Below are 23,718 nucleotides of genomic sequence, written 5' to 3'. Positions count from 1 at the left end.
AGCTTCCTCAGCAAATGTTTTTAAAGCTAAGATAGATAATTTTTTGAACACTAAAGGAATAAAGAGTTATGGTGAGAGGGTGTGTAAGTGGAGTTGAGGCCACAAAAAGATCAGCCATTATCTTATTGAATGGCAGAGCAGGCTCAAAGGGCCAGATGGCCTACTCCTGCTCCTGGTTCTTATGTTCTTAATAAATTCCAGAAATGACAGTGATATCGGACTGTCATGCAAAACAGGCAACAGCCAATCAACAATCAACTTTAACAGAAGATATCGATCAGGTCAGTTAATTTTAATAGCCAATAAGGACGCCTGTCATTTGGTGTTAGTTTAATTAGTTCAAGCAGGTGATTTCATTTTCATTTGTTCAAGAGAAAAGTCAGCAAGGCACCTCCTGATGACTGCAGTGTGACCTCTGCTGGAAATTTGTATGGTTGAAAACACAAAAATGACATCTCCCTGATGATTTCCATGACATAATAATGAAACATTTGACAAGTATTCAAATTAAGAATAGTCGCTGAGTTGAGGAACTGCACTCAGTTATAGTTTGAGTGTGTGAATCACTATCGTCAAGCAGACTAGGAAAGTACAACAAAGAGAATGATTTCAATGGAACCACAACTTTGTTTCGTCAGCCTCCATAGTGGGAACCAATTTGATTTCCTGTTAACAAGAGATTAAAAGCTGAGGGGAGCACACAGCAGCAGTTCATTCACTGCAGCAGTACAAGTCATGGCTAATCTCAATACTGCATTGCAGTACTCAGGCATCAACTTCCCAGGACACCTGCATACGCTGCAGTCTATGCACTATGCTGAGGAGTTCAAGTTTCATGACACAGATATTCTGATTGTTACGTACCCCAAATCAGGTAGGAGCTCCAGTATATTCCAGTACCTCAATGCTTGTGTTTACTTTATGTATTAGTTACTGTAAAAGTGATAATTTCTGAATTATGGTATCAAACATATATGTGAAATTATTTATGTATCTTTTACAATGTGAGTTTTTATTATACAACTTTCTATTGCCACAAATAATATTTTTGCCAAGAAGTTTTTACACCTTGTTTTTATTTAGTATGAAATCTGTGCATTGGGAGGGTAAAGGTACAGTTTTGTATTCGTCTCTTTAACCCAATTTTGTTTGGCACTCCAAACATCATTTCAAAGTTTCCAGGCAGTGGGAAAGCAAGTGCTCTGAACTGATTGCATTCCCAATTATCTCCTAGGATTCTGCTGTTCAGAGATATTGAAGATTTAAATATGGTCAAGGGCAGGCAATTTGTTTAAAAAACCAGATCTCCATTATTTCAGAACAGCTCTGAATTAATAATCAGAGATCCAGGCTTTTAAAAGGAAAATGGTGAATGGTAGTTTTGTGGAATAAGGAATGAATCATGATTATGTCATGCTGCACATAATATGACCTGTAGAAATGTAGTATACAGATAAGGAGTACCTTGTAAGTGTGATATCTCCTGTGTAGATAAGAATTTACAAGGTAAAACAGAGATCGAGTTCATCTGCTGTTCATTTCAATTGTTATAAATTTAGAATTCATAGGCTAAATTTGAAATTAAACCAGGAATCATAGAAACCCTACATGATGGAAACAGGCCCTTCGGCCCAACAAGTCCACACCAGCCTTCCGAAGAGTAACCTCTACATTTAACCCCCTGACTAATGCACATCCCTGAACAGGTGGACAATTTAGCACAACCAATTCACCATAATCTGCACATCTTTGGATTTTGGGAGAAAACCAGAGGACTCGAAGGAAACCCACGCAGACACAGGGGGAATGTTCAAACTCCACAGTCAGGCAGTCAACTGATGCTGGAATCAAACCCAGGTCCTTCGCGCTGTGAGGCAGCAGTGCTAATCATCGAGCTACCATGCCACTTCAGGAATGTGAAGTCTACTTTGTTAGTGGTGATTTCCTACACCCAATACCACAACGTTGCATTATAGCAACAGGTTTAGCTGCTGCAATCATTTCATTTAAATGTGGTCCAAGTTTGCTTTGTCCTCTAAAACTGCTGGACTACAATATCCTATCTGGTTTGGCTTTCATAGGTACAACATGGATGCAGGAAATTCTCACACTTATTTGTAGTGATGGAAACCAGGTCCCTGCTAAAACCATCCCTAACTGGATTCGAACACCATGGATTGAACATTATTATTGTGAGGACATTCTGCAGGACAAGCTAGATAATCGAATTATTACCACCCACCTACCTTTTCACATCCTCTCCAAGTCCCTCAAACAATCTAATGCAAAGGTATGTAAATACATGACAGTTAAGTCTATGTTAATGATTGTATGAAAACTGTAAGTTGACAATGTATTTAAAAATAAAAATCTGCCAGAAATGTCATTATTGCTATACCCAGCCTCACTTTGCACTTCTGCACTGTTTTAACTTCCTGTTGCACGTGTGAGATAAGACTATAGCCAACTTTTGTTTTAGAGACAATAGCTTAAAACACTCCTTTACAGTAATTAAAAAGTCATTTGTATTTGAGGCTGAATTTTCTAGAATACAAATTCAGGACAGAAAGCAAATGCAACATTGTCATGGTCAGAATGCAATGCAACAGAGAGGAACAGAAGCACATCCTGTTTAAGTAGAAATTTGCATCTTGGGTCAAGTTTTCACAATATGAAAGATTAAGCAACTTGTGCATAGGAGTTAATCTAGTGGAATTCAGTTAAGTTTCATGACACTTATCTTTGCAGCTGGGTTTTGCTTGAATAACCTTAATGCAAAAATGCTGCAGTCAGTAAATGTTAGTCTCAAAATGAAACAACTTCTTAGTTATTCTGTTTTAGGTTTGCAAAATTGGATCCAGCTTCTACAGAGAAGTGAATATTTCTTGTGAGTCTTAAAAGTAATATCAAACATATTTTTAGTCTTATCGCAGAGAGAAAAGTTCCAAAATCAAAACTGAACTTAGTACAGACAACTTGCCATGACAGCTATTTTATGATGCAATTTTAGATTGTTATCCAGCTCCAATAGTGTTACTGAAACACGTGAATATTTCCATTTCTTATACCAACCATCCCCAGAGCTTCAGTGTTGATAAGCATGGGTTTTATACTATATACCATAAGGACTAATGGATATTTGCCAAGTACATTTCAAACAAAACACCTAGGCAATAGAGGGTTGGAGTAAATTTAATCAGCATGTGAACCATCCAATCTGTACAAAGCAGAATTGAAGGCAACCATATCTTTAAAAAGCAGTCTCCATTTTACCTGTATAATGTAATAGAAATTTCAAAACATTTCACCACTTATATCTGCTGTAACAAATGGCTTATAAATTGCTAAACATCGCATTCTCTCCCCATTACGCAGGTAATTTATGTTGCAAGAAATCCAATGGACGTAGTTGTTTCATTTTATCATTTCCACAAAATGGCAAAATTCCTGCCAGAGCCTGGAACTTTTGGGGAATTTCTGGAAAAATTTCTACTTGGAAAAGGTGCGTATTTGGATCTTCTAATTTACTACTTAAACTCTAATGGTGTCTATTTGGAGATTTCCATTGCTGGTACATCAAATTTCACCAATCTAATAAGATTTCTGTCCTTGTTTAAACCAAGCTGTTAGGCAATCACCAGTGAGGACTACATCCACAATGATCTGTACATTTCCTCATAACCACATAAGCAATATCATCTGTACAGCTGTCTTTGTAGAATAGGAATCAAACAAAGGGAGGAGCAGAATTCTGACGTGTTACTGTTTAATAAAATCACTTGGCATACCTCATGTGCCCACAGAAATGAGGACTTGGCCAAAAATTACAAATTTCTGTCCCTTCAACGCAACAACAACTCATACCATAACAGAAATTCTTGTAAAGCCACAGCTATATTGTAAGCGATTCCTAGAACACTATCAGGAATAGAAGGGATTTGGAAGATGAATTGTCAAAATTGTTTTTTCTCCACAGATGCTTATTCACCTGCTGAGGTTTTACAGATTTTTAAAAGTTCTTATGCCAGGGATTGTATCAAGTTGTTAACGATTTTCTTATTCAAATTTCTTATTGAAGTTGGTTCAGTTTATTCATTATTGCTAAGCTCACCTTTGAAGGATGGTGCATTCAGAAGCTCCCCTTTCTGACTTGAGCACAATTATTGGGCTGCACCTCTCTGGGTTTGGGACCCTGATGTCACAGTGCAAAGTAAGACCAGAAGCGACATTCATCAACTGTGGGACTGGTTGATAACAGGTCCATTGTTAAGTTAAAGAGATTAGTTGGGCTCTTCAGAATAGAGGTGCTGCTAACAGATGTGGCCATTGCTGTGACAGACAGGAAACCTGGGGGCTATATACATTTGTGTATTAAAAAAAAAATCAGGGTATCAAGAATTGATGAGGGAAACCTCTGAGTGGAGGTTTGATGAAGGGAGTGAGGGGAGTTTGTTGGGGCTGGAGGAGCTGCCCTCCATTTTCCTGCTACCCTCACTTTGGACAATGGAGTATTTGGTTCCACAACTCTCCCCCACATACAAGCTATCACAGAAATTGAAACTGGCAGTATCCCATTCATAGAGAAGGCACCAGTATATCACTGGCACTGTGCCAGCAGTCCCATACAATGGGGGAGGCAGTAAAGTTGTCATAGTGCCAATTTACTGAGAGATGATGAGTGGCGGTTCACCCCAAGAGTCACCATACCTCAGGCGAGAGGAGTGGATGAGAAGAAGAGTCCAGTGGTGTGGTAGCATCACTAGAAATCCAGAGCACCAGGTTCATGTTCTGGGGGCATGGAATTTGAATTCCATGATGGTAGATGGCAAAGTCTGAAATCATAAACATCTGGAATGGAAAGCTAGACTAATGGCAATCATGTTGATTGTTGCAAAAACCCACATGGGTTCACTAATGTTCTTTAGGGAAGGAGATCTGCTATCCTCATCTAGTCTGGCAAATATATGACTCCAGACCTACAAAATGTGGTCGATTCTCAACTGTCCTCTGGGCAATTAGGATCGGGACAACAAATGCTGGCAAAGCCAGCGATACTCATGTTCCTGGCAGAATTAAAACAATTGAGTACTTAATTAACAGTCTAGATTAGAGTCCCACTATTTTAATAGACAGCCTGTCATCCTGGGGCCAGTAAAATTAAATGCATAGTCTAACACAATACTTACTTACAGATATCTCCTTAGTTAATGTCCCCACACCACTGATCCATGACCAGGAGGAGAAGTGATGGTGCTGTGGTATTATCACTGGACTGTGAATCCAGAAACCCATGTAATGTTCTGGGAAACCTGGGTTTGAATCCCACGATGGTGGGATTTGAATTCAATAAAAATCTGGCATCAAAAGGCTAATGATGACTGTGAGTCAATTGTCGGGAAAAACCCATCTGGTTCACTAATACCCCTTATGGAAGAAAACTGCCTTCCTTACCTGGTTTGGACTACATGTGACTCCAGACCATCAGTTGCCTTTAACTGCCCTCTAAGATGGAGAAGGGATGTTCTCATTCCGTGAATGAATAATTTTTAAAAAGCAGGCAGTCAAATAGTGGCTTGTAGAATCCTGCTGTGAATATTCAGGTTTGCTTTCATAAAGAACAGTGCACCTAATGAATTTTGATATCAAAGTACTTTAACATATTTCCAGAATCTTTAGTATTCTTATTTCTATAGAGATAGTTTTATTTAAAATAACTGACAACGACATCCAATGAATTAAACAACATATGTGCAATTAATAATTAAAACCAGCTTTGTATGAAATACTTTAGTGTTCCTCTGGATAATCAAACTCCTGCTCTCAGACTTGGAGGCAGGGAAAGTGTTGTATTGTCAATTAGCCAATATTTTGAAAAATGCATAGACAGACGGGAACTTACCTGGGATATATTATTTCCAGAGTCAATATAAATGTGAAAAACAATTAATAACTCAATTCTTTAACATGACAACTTGGGATTAAAATTCCAGTCCAAAACATATGCATAACAGTGCAATGTAACTTTTAAGAACAACAATGCTATAACTATGACAGAATTTCAAAATAATTTTCGGTTACTTTTATTTTCAAATTTGTTGAAAAAGAGAATAAAACACTAACAGCTAAATAAAACAGTTAAAATTTCAGAGTAAAATCTTAATTTTTTCCTACCTTTTCCAGTACATTTTGGATCATGGTTTGAACACATAAAAGACTGGCTAAGTCACAGAGAAGAATTCAACTTCTTGTTCATAACCTATGAGGAGCTAAAGAAGGTAAGATTTGGGAGCAAACTACTGAAGGTGCTGGATTCAGAGGGTGGTTCATGATGGAGTGAGCTGCCAGAAGAAGTGGTGGAGCCAGATGCAATTACAGCATTTAAAGATATTTGAATGGGTATATGAATAGGAAGGGTTTAGAGGGATATGGGCCAAATGCTGGCAAATAGGACTAGATTTATTTCGGATATCTGGTCAGCATTGATGAGTTGGACTGATGTGTCTGTTTCCATGTTGTATATATCTCTAATGCCTCAGCCAGTTCTACGCCCTCTCCCTTTTCTTTTCAAATTACTTACAAATTCTGTTATCTTTAAACTGAGAGGTTAAAATGGTTAGTTTCATGGTTCTTACTGTTTGCTTTCAATGGTCTGATGGTTATCCCATAAGCAGAATATATCACCTTTGATTTAAATATTTTATCATATTTTCCACAGCTGCCCATCTGAAATCCAACAGACCTTAAGCAGCAGTAAGATAATTATTTCAAATAACAATTTACTTTTCCCAACCCTTTTGGGATGACAAATATTGCCACACAAAATGTTTCTGAAATAAAGTAATAAACAGGCCAAAGCCTGAATAGTTTTATTTATAACCAAATAAGAGTTTAAAGCATAATAAGGAAATATTGCATGACACCCTTACTGGAACATAAACCCACAAAGAAGGAAGTTGCTTTGCTGTTTTTTGTTTTAATGATGGATTAGAGAAATGTATGAAATTAACTTGAGGACTTAATTTCCTATTTTAGGTTTCCCATTTTAGAAAGAGTGCATTTTCTAAAAGCCTTTGTTTTCATTTGTAATTGTTCACAGGATCTTAGATGCTCTGTCGAAAAGCTCTGCAAATTTTTAGAACATTCTCTTTTGCCAGATGTTGTGGACACAATTGTATGGCACTGCAGTTTCACAAACATGAAAGATAATCAAATGATTAACTACACACTTGTTCCTAATGAAATTATGGATCATCAAAGAGGCAAATTCATGAGAAAAGGTTAGTTAAAATGATACTAAAATAACCTAGAATATTACTATTCCCTTTGCTGTTGGTGTGATGGTCTTCTGATTTGTTTTGTTATTTAGGTAAAGTCGGAGACTGGAAGGAATATTTCACAGAAGAACAGAAGCAACACTTCGAGAAGGTTTTCCAGGAGAAAATGAGGGATATGGACATTCGGTTTATCTGGAGTTTATAACTCCTATAATCAGGACAGACAATTGTTATTTAAATAGCTTAATAAGTAACCATAACACTCATTTATAGTTCCTTTGTGTGTGTTGAAAAGGCTCCAGTGAACCATTTCAGCTGTTTGGAAAACATGTAACAATGCATTGCACTGACAATGCATACAGATTAAGGTATTTTAATTCAATTTGATGTTCTCTTAAATATGCATTAATGAGAGAATCAAAAATCAGTAGTTAAGGAAGCATTTAATGTCATTGAGGCCTAATGTACTTTTCTCTCAACGTAATGGAGCAAAGTAATATTTAATCAGTACAAAAAATGACTACACTCCTCTGGAAATACCACCATTGGCAAAGAGCAAGATGTTGCAAATCAGCAACATCTTAGTGAGCCGAACTCAAGGGCAAACTGGAGGCCTAAATTACTGTAGTCACAAGTGAATTTAAATAGCTATCCAACTTAGTTTTATTTTGCAGATGTTTTTTACAATGTGCAGTTACTGATTAACAGATGTTTCTGTTTATTCCAATAGTCATCATTAAGAGTGACTTTAGCAGATATTGGAGTTCATGGGTCATTAACATTAATAGGTAAACACACCATATGATCATCAGTAATCATTCTGACAAGTATGATTATCCACCTAATAAACTTCACATCACTAGTCGCAGGTTCTGGGGTCCTTGTGCGGCTGATCAGTGTGAGCCTAGAGTCACGTCTCTGATGACACATTTCGCAGATGTTTCTGGGAGGATAGAATTGGTCCTTTTTGCCTTTGAAACCTGGAGGAGGAATGGCAGTGATCCTATTTATTATTTCCTTTTGCCAGTGTTCTCAAAGAATTGTTTCCCTTTTTACAGAAGATTCCTCTGAGTCAGTATCTTTTTTCCCCTCTCAGTGAGGGTCTCCCAGGTAGTGGCATCTGTGTTACATTTTTTGAGGGAAGCCTTCCTTTGTCCTCCTCTCATTTTATTGACTTCCTTGAGCTGAGCAAAGAGGATTTGCTTTCAGAGTCAGAACTTAGGCATCTGAAACACATGGCTGGCCGAGTAGAGGTGGTTTAGACATGTGCTGGAGCCATATAAGATGACAAGGACAACTGCCTTATACACAAAAAGCTTGCATTAGTGTTGATGTCACAATTAGAGATGTTCATCCTTAGTCATCAGATGATGAGGCTTGTGGATTGGATATAGCATTAAGTCTCTATATCATGTCAGCTTTAGATGAGAGCTGGCTTCCCAGGCAGGGGAACCATTCTACATTTGAGACCATTTCTCTACTGATCTTAATGGAGTGAAAGACCAGAAGTTGCCCTGGGATAGGTTGTACAAGATGGTATGCAAGAGATGACAAATATCTAGCTTACATTTTACTCTCAGCTGAATTAATTTCTCAGTCTGTTACCTCTACTGGTGAGGAAATAAACCCTGGGTTTCCTGCCTGTTAGTTGCCAGTCATCTCTGATGATGAATGAATATTTGGTCTTAAATCAATACATCTGACAGTTGAGGACTGTTGTGGCATAGTGGTTATGTCCCTCCCTGAGCCAGAAGTCCTGGGTTCAAGCCCCTTTACCTGCAGAGGTGTGCCATACACATCTAGATAGGTTGCTTTAAAAATACCAGACTTCCATTTGACAATCTGCACTCAAAGAACGGCTACTTGTAAGTACCACTGGGACAACTGTCAAAATACCAACTTCAAAATGGGGAGAAAGAGAAGGAATTTTTGGAAAATGGAATTGAAAGGGATTGATAGTGACCAAAAAGAGAATCAATTGGAGACAGACTGTAAAATAACAGAGGAACAAGGGGAGATAAATAAAAGTTCCTTTAGCTACCATGCATATTTACAGAATGTTAAGGATTCAGTTTACAACTATAAAAGTCAAGCTTTATTTTTAAATACCAGGACAATTTACTTTTTAAAAACAGTATAAACAAGCTTGTTGAAATTATTGTTTAATGCTGAAGGGCTTTAGGAGTTGGTGATGCAATCACTATATGAATCTGCTTATTGTATAATCAGATTTATTTTAATAAATTCTCAAACGCAAGTGTGGCTAGATTGTTCAAAATATTGCATATAGTTTATAAATGAAGAGTGGGTATGAATTTTTTTTTAGGATGGTTGAATGCCATAAAAATGATTAAAACCCCTTTGCATTTGAAAATGGTAGATTTTGAAAAAAATCTTGTCACTACACTGGAAGATTGAAAAATATCAACTAAAATCCAGAACTTAAAATTTTACCAAGATTTTAAAAAATGCTAACATTTCCTTTATAAAGAGCAAGCATACATTTTTATGTTTATCACTAGAAATTGTCAAAAACGTGCATTCTTCATTAACTGGTAACTTGATACCAATGCTCTTTTACTTGATAATATAATTGTATTAGACAATAATATTACCAAAAGGTTGATTATTTAATGCCAAGTGGTTATGAATCACAGAGGCTTTGGTGTATTACCTTCCCTTGAATGTAAGTGAGCAAGACCATAATTAAAGTTGAAAATTGTTAAAATGGAAGGTGAATGACAAGATATTCACAAGGCATGATAGCTTTATTTTCTGATAAATTAATTGTGTTATTAATCACAAACTAAGAACTTTTCAGATAATCCACAAAGAAAAAAAATGTTTAACTGTAGTATTATACATATTATTGACCGAAGACAACTATACATGTAAAACTATTCAATATGGCATAAGACTAAGTGAACAGCAACAAGTGGTCACATTACACAATGTTAAGGATTTCCTAACTACCCAAAAATATTTTTTTAAAATGTGACATCCATCAAGAGAATTGAAATAGGCTTTCTGTCAAGCTTTTCCAGTCATGAGATAGTGATGCTTCTGTACTAAGCAGAAACTTCTAAACTTTAGTTAACGATTACATGCCTTATTTGTACATATCAAGATAACACCATTGAATGTGATTTCAAAGCTCAATTTTTAGCTTGCGCAATTGGTCTCTTTATTTGGAAGTTGCAGAAATCTTTTCAAAAAGGCAACCTCAAGTTGATTTTAAGGATTTAAATTTGACACTGGGCACTCAAACAATGCAAGACCCAAAAATTCTAATGTTTGTATCAGTCAGAAGGGTAATTATGAAAAAAACTTACATTTTAACTTTCACTTTAAAAGAAAGTAACTTTTCAGTGGCCATATGTAGACTGATTAAAAATTATTTTTAAAAAAGTTACTTTTATTAAAACTTCTTCCAAAATGTCATTCTTGTTCATTTAGTACCAACTTATGAAAATCATCAGGATAATTAGTAATATCAAATTGTTTTAAAATTGTGTTAATTTGAGAGTTATCCATTCACTAGTGCTATATCATATAGGCTGTTCTGAACCACACATACAAAAAAAGCTTTGTGTCAATATTATAGCAAAAGCTTGTTTCAGAGGAGAACAAAGGGACTTCAGTTCACCAATGAATGGTTGAAGATGGTGTAATGTTAATTCTGATAAATCTTTAAAATCAGGGAAAAAACTCTGCAAGCCTTCTAACTTGTGTACTTTGCTTTTGTTCAAAATTCACAAGTGTTTACTTTGAGCTTTACTCACTTGATCACTTTCATGGCAACACCTCAGGTGGTTCTAACCATAACTACTTAACTACATTAAATACGTAAATTGAAGAAACAGCATTGTAAATGGTCCTCTGATTTACAGTTAGAAAAATCCATTTCTATTATGTAGAACTTTGGAATTTCAACCAATGCTTTGGGAGTGAGGTTAGGAGATGAATTCCACAAGTTTTCTTTAAAATGCAAACTGTAAGCTGATGGCCTTTGTTAAAACTCAAGGAATTCCCGTCCTTATACTGGATATCTAGACTGCTGTAAAGCACCATTCTAAATTGCACTGGTTCTTTTACCATTGGTATTATGCTATCATAGAAAATGAGAATATAGGGCAGTGATATTGATTTGGTCTAATTTAGTCTCAACTAGAAACCCACCAATTATGTGTGTGAATATTCATAGACGGCCTAATTTCACTGATCCGAGACTTGCCCTAGTACAAGAGCTACTTTATGATTATTTTCAGAGCACAACTAGGAATCAACCTAATCTAATAAATAAGACAAGCAGATTTGCTGCACTACACAGATCTAACATGGTGTAAAACAGGAATGTATTAAGTTAGCCAATTAGAAGATCAAAACACAGAAACAAAATGCTTTAGAAACAATTCCGAGTTACCTTATACAATGTATTTTATCACTGAGCTGCATTTGAGCAAGATATCAAGCCCAGACTAAATGTGCATATTTTAATTCTAGTATCTATTGCATTAATGGTAACTGTTACATCAATATCAAAAGATAGATTTCCCCATTCCAGTGGGTGTGCACAGCTTCCTGCTCAACCGCCACCATAAATGTTCCTGTCACAAGAGTTTTGTACCTGTACAGGTCTTTTTACAATCTGATGTCACCTTTTCATACTTACAGACTACGTATTTGACAAAATGGTTTCACTGCTGAAAGACACCAAATTACACATAGAGGAGATGCTGCTATCCCTTGCTGTTGCATCACCATGCTGTTTCTGAACTTTCACGAGTAGCTTTCCATTTGGAACTTGAGAAATTGCAGCATCTCGGGTAACAAACCATTCGGACAAGCAGAGATTTTGCCCCATTTCCTGAAACTTTTTTCTGAAACTTCGGTTTAACCAGAAGTACACAATGCAGTTGAAGAAACCATTTCCACACGGTAACCACAGGGCAACGAATTCCAACCACTCTGATGCCCCCTGCTGTGTTAGAGCTGAATTTAAGACAGAATTAACAGAGGAGCGTTTGCTTGAAATAAATGACCAATTCATGTTATAATACTATCAATAAAACACTATCTGAATTTTAAACTAGTGGTGATTCAAGTAATCTGCAAATCAATTCCAAACAAATTACTTTTTTGAAATATCATTGTAAACCAGTATTTTCCTCATGCTCATGTTAGAGTTAAAGTGAAATTAAAACACAGGCTGGAGAACTGTAGAGATAATGATGGTAAATGACAATGGATGAACTTATAAACTAGGATAAGAATTTTGAATTCAATGTGTTGAGAAATGAAAAATCACTGTCAATCAGACCAAGGGCAATGGCTCACTGACCATTGTACAAATGGTAGACTTGGATAGGTTAGGAGGCAATCAAGGAGTATTACAGTAGTCAAGTCTTGAGTTATGACGGCACATGTAGATGACTTTTGAATATTAGTGACAGTCAATTTAATGAAGGAAATAGTCTCGCAGATGGATGGACATGGAGTTGAGAGGTCAGTTCAGGGTGGAAGATGACAACATTGAAGTCAAATGTTACATGGACTCAACTAAATAATTCATAGACTGATGTTTTTAAAAAAAATAACAATATTTAGGTAAACTTACACAGCAATATTTAGGTAAACTTACCCTGCAACATCCACCTCCTTAAAGAACAAGGACAGCGGATGCTTGGGAATAATACCTGCTCTGCTAATTCCTCTCCAAGTCAGATATTGTCCAGAGGTGGAACAATATCACAATTTCTTTACTGTTGTTGGGTCAAAGCCCCAACTCCCTAACAGCACTGTGGATGTACCTATTTCACCTTGACAGCAACGGTTCAAGACAGCAGATTATTGTCACATTCTCAATGTTAATTTGGGATGGGCACAATCTGTTGGTCTAGTCAGTAATGCTTACATCCCATGAACAAATGAATAGCAATAAACAGAATCACTACACTGAGGACAAACTTTCAAGCACTGTTTTGGGGAAGTGGTTGCTAATTGCAATTTAAAAGAAAAATTGTGTAATGAAGTTAACAGTGGCTAGTGCTTAGGAAGCCATTTTCTCCATTATAGATGCTGAAATTCTTAAAAAAAAGGTAGTTTTCAAAAGGAAACAAGAGTGTGTGTATATTTTGTGGTTAAATAAGGTTAGGTCTTCAGATGCAATACAACCAAGGAAAGAAACAGTTCCTAATTGGACTTTCATACTGAATTACATAAAGACAATGTCAGACTTCTGACATTTTCCTTTTGTCTCTGCTGTTCCTCAGCCTACTTTCCTACATGGACACCTTAATGTTTCTCTCACCAGCACCTAACTCCCCCCCGTTGTCAGATTGACAGGTTTCAAAAACTTTGAAACTTTTGGTGAAAAACAGTTAGAAATCTTATACTTAAGAGTACAATTTGCAATAAAAATACTAATTTTGTCACAAATGTGTAATTGGTTTTCGCAAAACAAAGTGCATTAACTTTTGACTGGAAAAATTATTTTAATAAATGTAAACTGGAATGATTTTTAATAAAGATCTTACTTTACTTAAAAAGAAGGTATTTACTTGTCACAGCTTGGACAATTATCTGTAAACAAAATTACACAATATTCCAAAACAAAAACAAGTTGTTGTAGAAACGCAGCAAGTCTGGCAGCAGTTGTGGAGAGTCAATGTTTTGGATCCTGTGATCCAGAACCAGTGGCAGCTGAGAAAAGCTGGTGAAGAGCAGGGGTGGGTAAAGGAGTGAAGGGGATCAGTGGAGGCAGAGTCTGGGGGGAGAGGAATAAAACTGAGAAGAACAATAAGTACTGTAAGTGAAAATGAGTTTTCTGTGCTGAAAGCAACGCAAGTGACAATAAAGTTTGGGTATGGGATGGGTAAAGGACATAGGTGGTGGTGTTCAGGCGCTAAAAGTATTGAACTCTATATTGGTTTCCTGAAGGCTCAATATTCTGCAAAAATCACACCATTGTAAAAGAATTTGTAATGTGTATTTTTAAAAGAGAATTTGCAAAGTCAGCTGTTAATATTTTTCCCCTAAAAGAATGATTTTAGGAAAGTTATTCCAGAGAGAGTAGGGAATAATAAGCATGCAGTTGATTTCTTCTGACATTACCATGAGTGGAAATTTTGAGAGTTCCTGGACTGAAATCATTGTGGACAAAATCTTGTCATTAAAGTTCACGACTGTTCCAGATTTTACCCATTGTCTGTACGGAATTTGTTGATTTCTCACATAGGGATGCTTGAAATGACTGGAAGTGGTGGGAACATACTGGAGAACTCAATGAATGGTGGGAGCTTCAAGCTTTTTGTCTTAAAGACGTGATGTTTACTATGGTTTGATACTTAAAGTTTCTTTGAAGTAACAACTAAAAATTAAATATAAAAATAAATTCAGGGCAGTCAAAAGAAAGACGGTTGTTCAACCGTCAAGTGCAGTGAGGGAATTGGCGTTCAATGACCTGGCACAAACCATGACTCCAAACTTCTAAACAGACCTTCTTTTGTCATGAAGGGGATTGATGAAGGCCCCAGAACAGATCCACCATAAAAGATATTCTATTGTGGTCTTCCCAGGTGCAGAGGGTGGGGAAAGCTGACAGAAGTGGGACTATTTCTGCTTATTTAAAGGGGGGTGGGGGAAAGGGTGCAGGGTAACCAGACCATTCAGCAATAACATGTTGAAGAATATCTTGAAATTAAACTCTGGTCAATGTTGTGTTTTGCTTCTCAGAATACTCACCCTGGTAGATCATGTTGCAAACACAAGGGCACCAGCAGATATAATAGACGATAACTACAGGCACAAGGATTCTGGAAGCAGCATCGTGTCTCCTGTTCGCCTTCGACAGTTTAAAGCGATTCCTCTGACTCCTGGCTACAAACCAGAGACGGAAATTGGCAAAAGTCATGATGAGTGAGCAGGGGAAGAAGATGAATGCAGTCAGCAGGAGAGAATAGGTGACATTGCTGGAGAAATCCAGATTACAAATCAAAGATGCTCTGGAGAAGTAAACTTTGACAATTCCCCGAGGGATGGAGAGGGGAAACGAGAGGATGGGTGGCAAAAGCCAGACCAGTGCAATGAGAGCTTTGATCCTGCAGTTGGTCATCACCATGCTGTACCTGAGTGGGAAGAATACAGCGATGTAGCGCTCGATACTGATAGTAGCCAGGGAATAGATGGAGGAAGTTAGGATGCTGGCATCTAGAAAGACCACAATGTGACAGAAGGGGGAGTCGGCCTGGTTTCGGAGCTGGGGTACACTGCTACCATATAAATTCAGAGGGATGACTATCAGAGCGAGGGCAGCATCAGCCCCGGTCAGTGAAATCAGGACCAGGCGGCTGTTTTTGGACCAGCCAGAAACTGGCGAGGAGATCACCAATAACACGGCCGTATTGCCCAGGATGATCAGAACACACAGAACAGCAATGATACACTGTTTCAGGATGTCCCCTCCTGCCTCTCCCACAGAGCTGGCTCGGCCAGTACCAGAGAGATTAGCAATCTCAATCCCACTCCCATTCCCATGCTCATTCTCAGAGAGCGCAGGCCAGGAGAGATTCACCAACACTTTGTTACAAAGAGACATCCCTGGCAAAGCTTTCAAGACTAAAGTCATTGAAACCAAAACCCTTTCAAAAACAAAAAGAATTTTCCAGCAGTCTGATAAATTGAAAAGTCATCTTTAGGTCACTCCTAACACTTCAAATACTGATGACCCCATTGATTACAAACAGCCTCTCCTCGTTAGCAGGTGGGTTTTTTTATTAACTGGGATTGAACACGTGTTATTTGAGCTGATGCAAATAGGAAAGCTGCGTTATGTAAAGAGTAAAATTTGAATAATGGTATGTTTAAGCGACGGATCTGCTCTCGGGGTGGGGGGAAGGTTTTGTTCCACATAACACTGGACCCGATTGTAAATGTGACCTAATTTGAGCGGATGAGATGTAGCTGTAAGGACGGTAATGCGAATTCCTTTCCCAAGATTCCTCCTTCTGTAAGGACCGTCACACCAATGGTAGGATGAACCTTTAATTGGTTAATTTGCACATTCCCGAAGTGAACAGCTCACAATTCCCGCTCCCAATTGATTCTTGTTTGTTCATTCTTTTTCTCCATTGACTTCTACTGCTTACTTTGTCCAGTATTTTTCATTTTTCTGATTTGGAAGCATTAAAGATTGTTAGGTTAGACTTTTAAAAAAAACCCTTGGGCCCTCTGTTCTAAGGAAAACAACCCTATCTTTCCCATATCTGCAGTTTTCAAACTCTGGCAACATTCTTGTAAATTACCTCTGTACTTTCTGTAGAACAGCTATGTCCTTCCTGTAATGTGATGATCAGGGCTTTGTAACCAAAACTCCCAGCTGTGGCCGAACCTGGATCTTATATCCAGCATTATGTGTCTGTTTATGTATTCCGTGCCTTGCTCAATGAAGGAATGCATGCTACATGTCGTCCTTTCCATTTTAGTTGAATGTCCTGTCACCTTTAAGGAATCTGTGAACATGCATTTCCAATGTCTCTTATGATGTCTCTGTTCTCAATAATCTCCTGTTTATATGTAATCTCTTGCTTTGTTTGCATTTCCCAAATGTATAATCTTGCAATTCTCCAGACTGAATTTCATTTTCCACTTTTCCAATTACTCAACCAAAGCAATTTATCATCCATGCAGTCAACAGGCATCTTTTCCCTATAGATTACTTGGCCACTTATTGATATCTGTAGATTTCCCAATCATTCATTACTCCTTCACTATCAAGATTACCAAGTGTTCTATTGTGGATCCTTGAAACACACTGAAGCCAGGATTTCCATGGTTCCTGCCTGAATGCATGGGGAGATTCCAAAATAATCACTGAAGAGAAAAAGTGGGATTTCTTCAACTTTCATTTTTATACATGTTTTCCTATGGAATTGACAGTAAACACAATCCTAATCCCTGGAAGTTAGAAGTGATAAGTCCCATCAAGACTGTTTCCAACAGGGCTGCAGTTCCATTAATTGTCAGAACAGTAATCAGATAAATGAGATACAAGCTCATCTACGTTGATAAAAACTTAAAATAGCAAAAACAGTAAACTGAATACCCTGAGAAAACTTTTCAAAACAAGCACTTTTGTTTTGCTACTGATTACTGCCTTGGCACAAACTGTTGTGGGAATTAGGCAAGGCTATGGAGGGATTTGAAATCAAGGATCAAAATTCGAACATTGAAGAACTGCTTTTTTAGAAATACAAGGGAGCAGGGTGAGCTCAACCAGGCTCGACTAATGACATAAGCAGAAGAGTTTTGGATGGTGTAAACATTTCCTTTAGCCAGATCTATTCACTGGTTTATGTTGGAAAAGTTACGTCTGGAGGTAACAAGAGCATGGATGAGAGCTGCATGTGGATTTGGGCAAGGAGGGGTGGAATCAGCTAAAGTTACATAAACAGGTGATCTTATTGGTGTGGATCTGTGTTTGGAACCTCTGTTTATGTAGCTGTCCTTCATGGTGCTCGCTTACTAAGTTGGCAATGTTTGACCTGAGCTCAAAATCATTTTTTAAATGATTTCTATTTCTATTAAAAAATAGATTTTTAAAATATTAAAGCATGTACAAAACAATGCAATTCAAAACAGTACAAAAAAAATTTAAAAATCCCCAACCCACCCTCATGTATAAACTCCACGAAGATTGGTGGAGTAGCAGAAAGATTAAGGGACTGTCAGAGAATACAGGAGGATAAACATAAACTGGAGAGTTGGATGGAAAACTGGCATTTGGATTTCAATCCAGACAAATGTGAGGTGATGCATTTAGGCAAGACTAATTCTAGAGTGAATTATACAATGAATGGAAGAGCCTTGGGAAAAGTTGATGGGCAGAGAGATCTGGGAGTGCAGGTCCATTGTCCCCTGAAGGTTGCTGCACAGGTGGATAGAATGGCCAAGAAGGCATATAGCATGCTTGCCTTCATCAGACGGGGTATTGAGGATAGAGCTGGCAAGTCATGTTAAAATTGTACAGGACATTGGTTCGACTGTATTTAGAATACTGTGTACAGTTCTGGTCGCCACATTACCAAAAGGATGTAGACGCTTTGGAGAGGGTGCAGAGAAGGTTTATGAGGATGTTGCCTGGTAAGGAAGGTGCTAGCTATGAAGCGAGGTTTAGTAAGTTAGGTTTATTTTCATTAGAAAAAAGGAGATTGAAGGGCGACCTGATTGAGGTTTACAAAATCATGAAGCGTATAGACAGGGTAGATAGAGACAAGCTATTTCCCAGGGTGGAGGATTCAACAACGAGAGGTCACGCTTTCAAGGTGAGAGGTGAAAAGTTTAAGGGGGATACACATGGCAAGTACTTCACACAGAGGGTGGTGTGCGTCCGGAATGCATTGCCAGCAGAGGTGGTAGAGGTAGGCACGGTAGATTCATTTAAGATGCGCCTGGACAGATGCATGAGTAGGTGGGGAGCAGAGGGATACAGATGCTTAGGAATTGACCGACAGGCTTAGACAGTACACTTGGATCAGCTCAGGCTTAGAGGGCTGAAGGACCTGTTCCTGGGCTATAAATTTTCTTTGTTCTTTGTTCTATAAATGTATAAACGTATATAGAAAAATACAGAATAAAAGAAAACCCCAAACTGGCTATTTAACAAGATAAATAAATAACCAACAACAAACTAATAAATAGTAATAATTCAGCCCAGCCAAACAAAATGCTCATACGTTCACAGTTCCTCCTCCCTGGATATTGGACTCTTAAAACCCAATCATTGCGGCTATATAAAAGCCCTTGTTAGTGTGGCAGATAAATCTGTATCAAGGTATTCCAAAAAGGGCTGCCATGTCTTGTAAAAACTTTCAGTTTTGTGGTGTACCATATTTGTGAGAAAATCTGACGAAATATGCTCCATAGCAATATTCTGCCAACCCGACAGGCCTGGGGGTTTTCTGGATATCCAACCTAGCAAGATATTCTTTCTTGCACAGAACATGAGAATTTTAAAACGTTTTTCTTATGTGCGTCTGCAGGAAATACAGTGGGCAGGCCCAAAAGGAGAGAGATAGGATCCTCCTCCACCCTTACACCCAAAATCCTCCCCATTGCAAAAGCATTCTTTAACTTCATGCTTTTCAGCCTGGCTGAAGTTAAAGTAACTTAGATATCTTAATTTACTGGCAATATTCCCTCTGTGCAGCAGCAGTTATGCCAGTTGGTGTATGCTGAGCTTTCCAGTGGCTGTGTGGGCTCACAGTTTAAAGGGTGGTTACAAATTATGTTGATATCACAGAGACTTTGAGGAAGTTCCAGATGTTAGCTCTCATTCCTTTGAGATTCAAAACTATTCTGTCATCAAGTCCATATGGCATCATTATGGTGGGTGATGTTTATTGCACCCTTCAGCAATAACCCTTTCAGGCCCGTATACAAAAGCTTTGACTGAAAGTTGAGCATAAGTGGCAATTTCTTGCCAATTATTGAAACTAAACTGCCTGGTTATATTCTCTGGCATCTGCCCTGTTCAAGCTCCTCCAGAGACAGTGTTGCCAACATCATCAAGAAGCAGCTTGTCTATTTCATCACCTGGTTTCAATTCCCTGACTTGCTTTAAAATCCTCAATTTCCACTGAGTTCTCCCAAAAGTCCATTCCATTTGTCTTAACTCTTCACTGATCAATTTCTGATTCTCAGTGATGTTCATGTCAATGTTGGAATGGCATTTTCAGATGCATGCTGGGAGTTATTGCCAGTTAGAACATAAGTGAGGTGGTAAAATTACATGTTCAGTTGTATTTGCATTATGCAGGAGACAATTTATGTCAAATAAAGTACAACATTTGAAAAGGCATCTGGATGGGTATATGAATAGGAAGGGTTTAGAGGGTATGGGCCAAATGTTAGCAAATGGGACTGTCAAATTAGGACATCTGGTCGGTGCAGATGAATTGCACCGAAGGGTCTATTTCCATGCTGTTTGATTCTATGGCTCCTTAATAATGGAATGAGCTGCCAGAGGAAGTGGTGGAGGCTAGTACAATTGCAACATTTAAAAGGCATCTGGATGGGTATTTGAATAGGAAGGGTTTGGAGGGATATAGGCCGGATGCTGTCAGGTGGGACTAGATTGGGTTGGGATATCTGGTTGGCATGGACGAGTTGGACAAAGGGTCTGTTTCCATGCTGTACATCTCTATGACTGTGTATTTGAATTAAGTTGATAATAAAACTTTACACTAGAGCTTTGGACAGCAGGTGGCAGTACAGGACTGTAGACTGCTGAGATCTTTTAAGTTGCTGCTCCCAAAATTCAAACTTAGGCTCAATTCAAACCATGAAAGCCTAGGGACACTATTTTCCCAGCAGATGTGGTGTTAGATATGTGCTCAGAGATTTTTCCTGATTGCTCCTGTCTTCTGTTTCCAGGCCCACAGTATAAACTGTGCTACTCACACACCACAGATAAAATCACAACAATCTCTGTATATCGTTTTGATATGCTGTACAAATATAAATGAACAGGGAATTTCGAGGAAGAAGATTATGCAATCATTCTTGTTCTGCTGTCATGCCCAGACCCAATTTTTAATTCTACCAGTAGAGGGTGACGGTTTGATACAGTCATCAACTAGGCCTGACGGTTCTTGGCTTCCGTTAGGCTAGTGATTGATTTGAGAGTTGGCTAGGAGCTGGAAGTTATCTTCATAGCATGGAGAAGGTCTCCTGTTAATGATGCCTACAATAAGAGATCCTAAGCTATAAACTACCCAGGGATCTTAACAAAGTTGCTTTGAAATGACAATGAGACAGTTAATGTTCGCTAATGTAAAACTGACAGCAAATTCTGGTTTTTGCATTTGTACAGTTAAATTCCTCCTTATCTCAGTTCTAACTGGTCGTCCCTTAACCCTGAGGATGTGCCCTGAGGTCCTAGTCTCCCCTACTAGTGGAAACATTTTCTCCACATCCAGTCTATCCAGGCCTCTCCGTATTCTGTAAGTTTCAATGAGATTCCCCCCTCAACCTTCTAAACTTCATCGAGTACAGACCCAGAGTCCTCAACTGCTGGTTATATGACGAGCCCTTCATCCCCGGGATCATTCCTGTGAAGCTTCTCTGGACCGTTTCCAAGGCCAGCACATTCTTTCTTAGATACAGGGAGCAAAACTCCAGTCTGACCAGAGCCTTATGTAACCCTAGTAGTACATCCCTGCTCTTGTATTCTGCCTCTCAAGAAATGAATACTAACATTGCATTTGCCTTCGTAACTGCCAAATGAACCTGCATGTTAACCATAAGAGAATCCTAAACTAACACTCCTAAGTCCCTGTGTGTTTAAGATTCCCAAACCCTTTCCCCATCTGGAAAATAGTTTATGCCACTATTCTTCTTACCAAAGTGCATAACCTCACATTGTACCTTATGCTCTATCAGACACTTCTTTGCCTATCTCCTAGCTTGTCCAAATTCTTCTGCAGTCTTCCTGTCTCCCCAACACTACCTGCCTATCCACCAAACTAGCCATTTGAATACAGAACTGGCTCAAAAGTAGAAGACATATGTGATGGTGGTGGGTTGCTTTTCATCCTGAAGGCCTGTGACCAGTGGTATGCCGCAATGATCAGTGCTGAGTCAACTGCTTTTTGTCATTTATATAAATTACTTGGATGTGAACGTAGGAGGTAATATTAGTAAGTTTGTAGATGACACCAAATTGGAAGTATAGTGGACAGTCAAGAAGGTTACCTCAGAAGTATCTTGATTAGATGGGCCAATGGTCTGAGGAGTAGCAGATGGAGTTTAATTTAGATAAATGTGAGGTGATGCATTTTGGAAAGGCAAATCAGGCAGAACTTAGACACTGAATGGTAAGGTTCTGGGCTGGGTTGCTGAACAGAGAGCCTTGGAGTGCAGGTTCATAGTTCCTTGAAAATGGAGTCACAGGTAGACAGGACAGTGAAGGAGGTGTTTGGTATGCTTTCCTTTATTGGTTAGGCCAGTTTTGGAATACTGCGTTCACTGCTGGTTTCCCTCCTATAGGAAGGATGTTGCAAAACTTGAAAAAGTCAGGAAAAGATTTACAAGGACGCTGCCAGGGTTGGAGGGTTTGAGCGATTGGGAGAGGCTGAATAGCTTAGGGCTGTTTTCCCTGGAGCGTCTGAGGCTGAAGGGTGACCTTACAGAGGTTTATAAAATCATGAGGGTAAATAGACAAGGTCTTTTTCCTGGTGTGGGGAAATCCAAAACTAGCGGGCATAGGTTTAAGATGTTGGGGGAGGATTTAAAAGGGGCATAAGTAGCAACATTTTCACAGAGAGTGGTGCATGTATGGATTGAGCTGCCAGAGGAAATGGTGGAGGCTGGTACAATTACAACATTTAAAAGGCATCTGGATGTGTATATGAATAGGAAGAGGGATATGGGCCAAATCCTGGCAAATGCGATGTGAGATATTGTGTTCTGAGATATTTTGTTATAGGTTATTTTTATTAACTCACTCACCAGCTCGCTATGTTTTATTGCATTTTCACACCTTATCCGCCATTGCTACAAGCAGTGTTTACCTCTTAATAAGAGTAGCAGACAGAACAATAACATCCCTAACAGGTCTCCACAAAATATTATATATTAATCAGGATGTGGAGGAACTGGTGTTGGACAGGGGTGGACAAAGTTAAAAATCTCACAACACCAGGTTATAACCCAACAGTTTTATTTGGAAGCACTAGTTTTTGGACCGCGGCTCCTTCATCAGGTGGCTGTGAAGCAGGACAGAATTTATAGCCATGATTTGGAGATGCCGGTATTGGACTGGGGTGTACAAAGTTAAAAATCACACAACAACAGGTTATAGTCCAACAGGTTTAATTGGAAGTACTGGTTTCAGAGTGCTGCTTCTTCATCAGGTGGTTATTTATAGCAAAAGATGATAGTGTCATGCAAGTAAATGATGTATTTAACAAACCTCAATTGTTGTTAAGTTTTCCATCTTTTAGAATGGGCTGCAGGTGTCTGTTCATTAAAATGTAAATCCCAGAACTTCTTTTAAGTCACATTCATGAGATAACTTAAGGATTTATAAAAAAAGGGTGACATCTCAGTTCAGACAATGCATTAAAGGTGTGAGGTCAGAGACTGTCTGTATCTCAATCTTGACTCAGACTGATGCTATATCAAAAGTGATTTTTAACTTAATATTAATCAGCTCTTACCAACCATCCTCTGGACCTGAATAGATTCCCCAATTAGTAAGTGCCTGTTGATTAGTGATTAGGTTCCCTACAGTGTGGAAACAGGCCCTTCTGCCCAACCAGTCCACACCGACCCTCCAAAGAGTAAGCCACCCAGACCAATTTCCCCCTGAATGATGCACCTAACACTACGGGCAATTTAGCATGGCCACTTCACCTGATCTGCACATCTTTGGACTGTGGGAGGA

The 23,718-nt window shown here is 38.5% G+C and overlaps 2 protein-coding genes across 2 annotated transcripts; one reads left to right on the top strand and one right to left on the bottom strand.

Annotated features, from left to right (window-relative positions):
• The first annotated feature begins 508 nt into the window (after nucleotides 1-508).
• On the top strand, nucleotides 509-13,362 carry sult5a1 (sulfotransferase family 5A, member 1). Its single transcript, XM_043706787.1, has 6 exons — nucleotides 509-874; nucleotides 2,082-2,290; nucleotides 3,376-3,502; nucleotides 6,181-6,275; nucleotides 7,097-7,277; nucleotides 7,367-13,362. The coding sequence occupies exons 1-6, from the start codon at nucleotides 736-738 to the stop codon at nucleotides 7,477-7,479; spliced, it is 864 nt and encodes a 287-aa protein (XP_043562722.1). The 5' UTR covers nucleotides 509-735; the 3' UTR covers nucleotides 7,480-13,362.
• zgc:162592 (uncharacterized protein LOC561993 homolog) lies at nucleotides 11,950-16,264 on the bottom strand. Its single transcript, XM_043707519.1, has 2 exons — nucleotides 15,018-16,264; nucleotides 11,950-12,266 (listed from the first exon to the last, which is right to left on the bottom strand). The coding sequence occupies exons 1-2, from the start codon at nucleotides 15,898-15,900 to the stop codon at nucleotides 11,950-11,952; spliced, it is 1,200 nt and encodes a 399-aa protein (XP_043563454.1). The 5' UTR covers nucleotides 15,901-16,264.
• Nucleotides 16,265-23,718: the final 7,454 nt, after the last annotated feature.

Source organism: Chiloscyllium plagiosum, chromosome 17 (assembly GCF_004010195.1).
Source record: "Chiloscyllium plagiosum isolate BGI_BamShark_2017 chromosome 17, ASM401019v2, whole genome shotgun sequence".
Lineage (NCBI taxonomy): Eukaryota > Metazoa > Chordata > Chondrichthyes > Orectolobiformes > Hemiscylliidae > Chiloscyllium > Chiloscyllium plagiosum.
The sequence above is the reverse complement of the archived record's forward strand: the minus strand, read 5'-3'. Positions and strand labels throughout refer to the sequence as shown.

What these genes read in the sequence shown, in the direction of transcription:
- zgc:162592 (XM_043707519.1), bottom strand. Translation starts at nt 15,900, where the DNA reads ATGACTTTAGTCTTGAAAGCTTTGCCAGGGATGTCTCTTTGTAACAAA. An exon ending in TTGCAACATGATCTACCAGG is followed by an intron (nt 12,267 to 15,017) that starts GTGAGTATTCTG and finishes TCTTAAATTCAG; the next exon opens with CTCTAACACAGCAGGGGGCA.
- sult5a1 (XM_043706787.1), top strand. Translation starts at nt 736, where the DNA reads ATGGCTAATCTCAATACTGCATTGCAGTACTCAGGCATCAACTTCCCA. An exon ending in TCAAACAATCTAATGCAAAG is followed by an intron (nt 2,291 to 3,375) that starts GTATGTAAATAC and finishes CCCATTACGCAG; the next exon opens with GTAATTTATGTTGCAAGAAA. An exon ending in AGGCAAATTCATGAGAAAAG is followed by an intron (nt 7,278 to 7,366) that starts GTTAGTTAAAAT and finishes TTTGTTATTTAG; the next exon opens with GTAAAGTCGGAGACTGGAAG.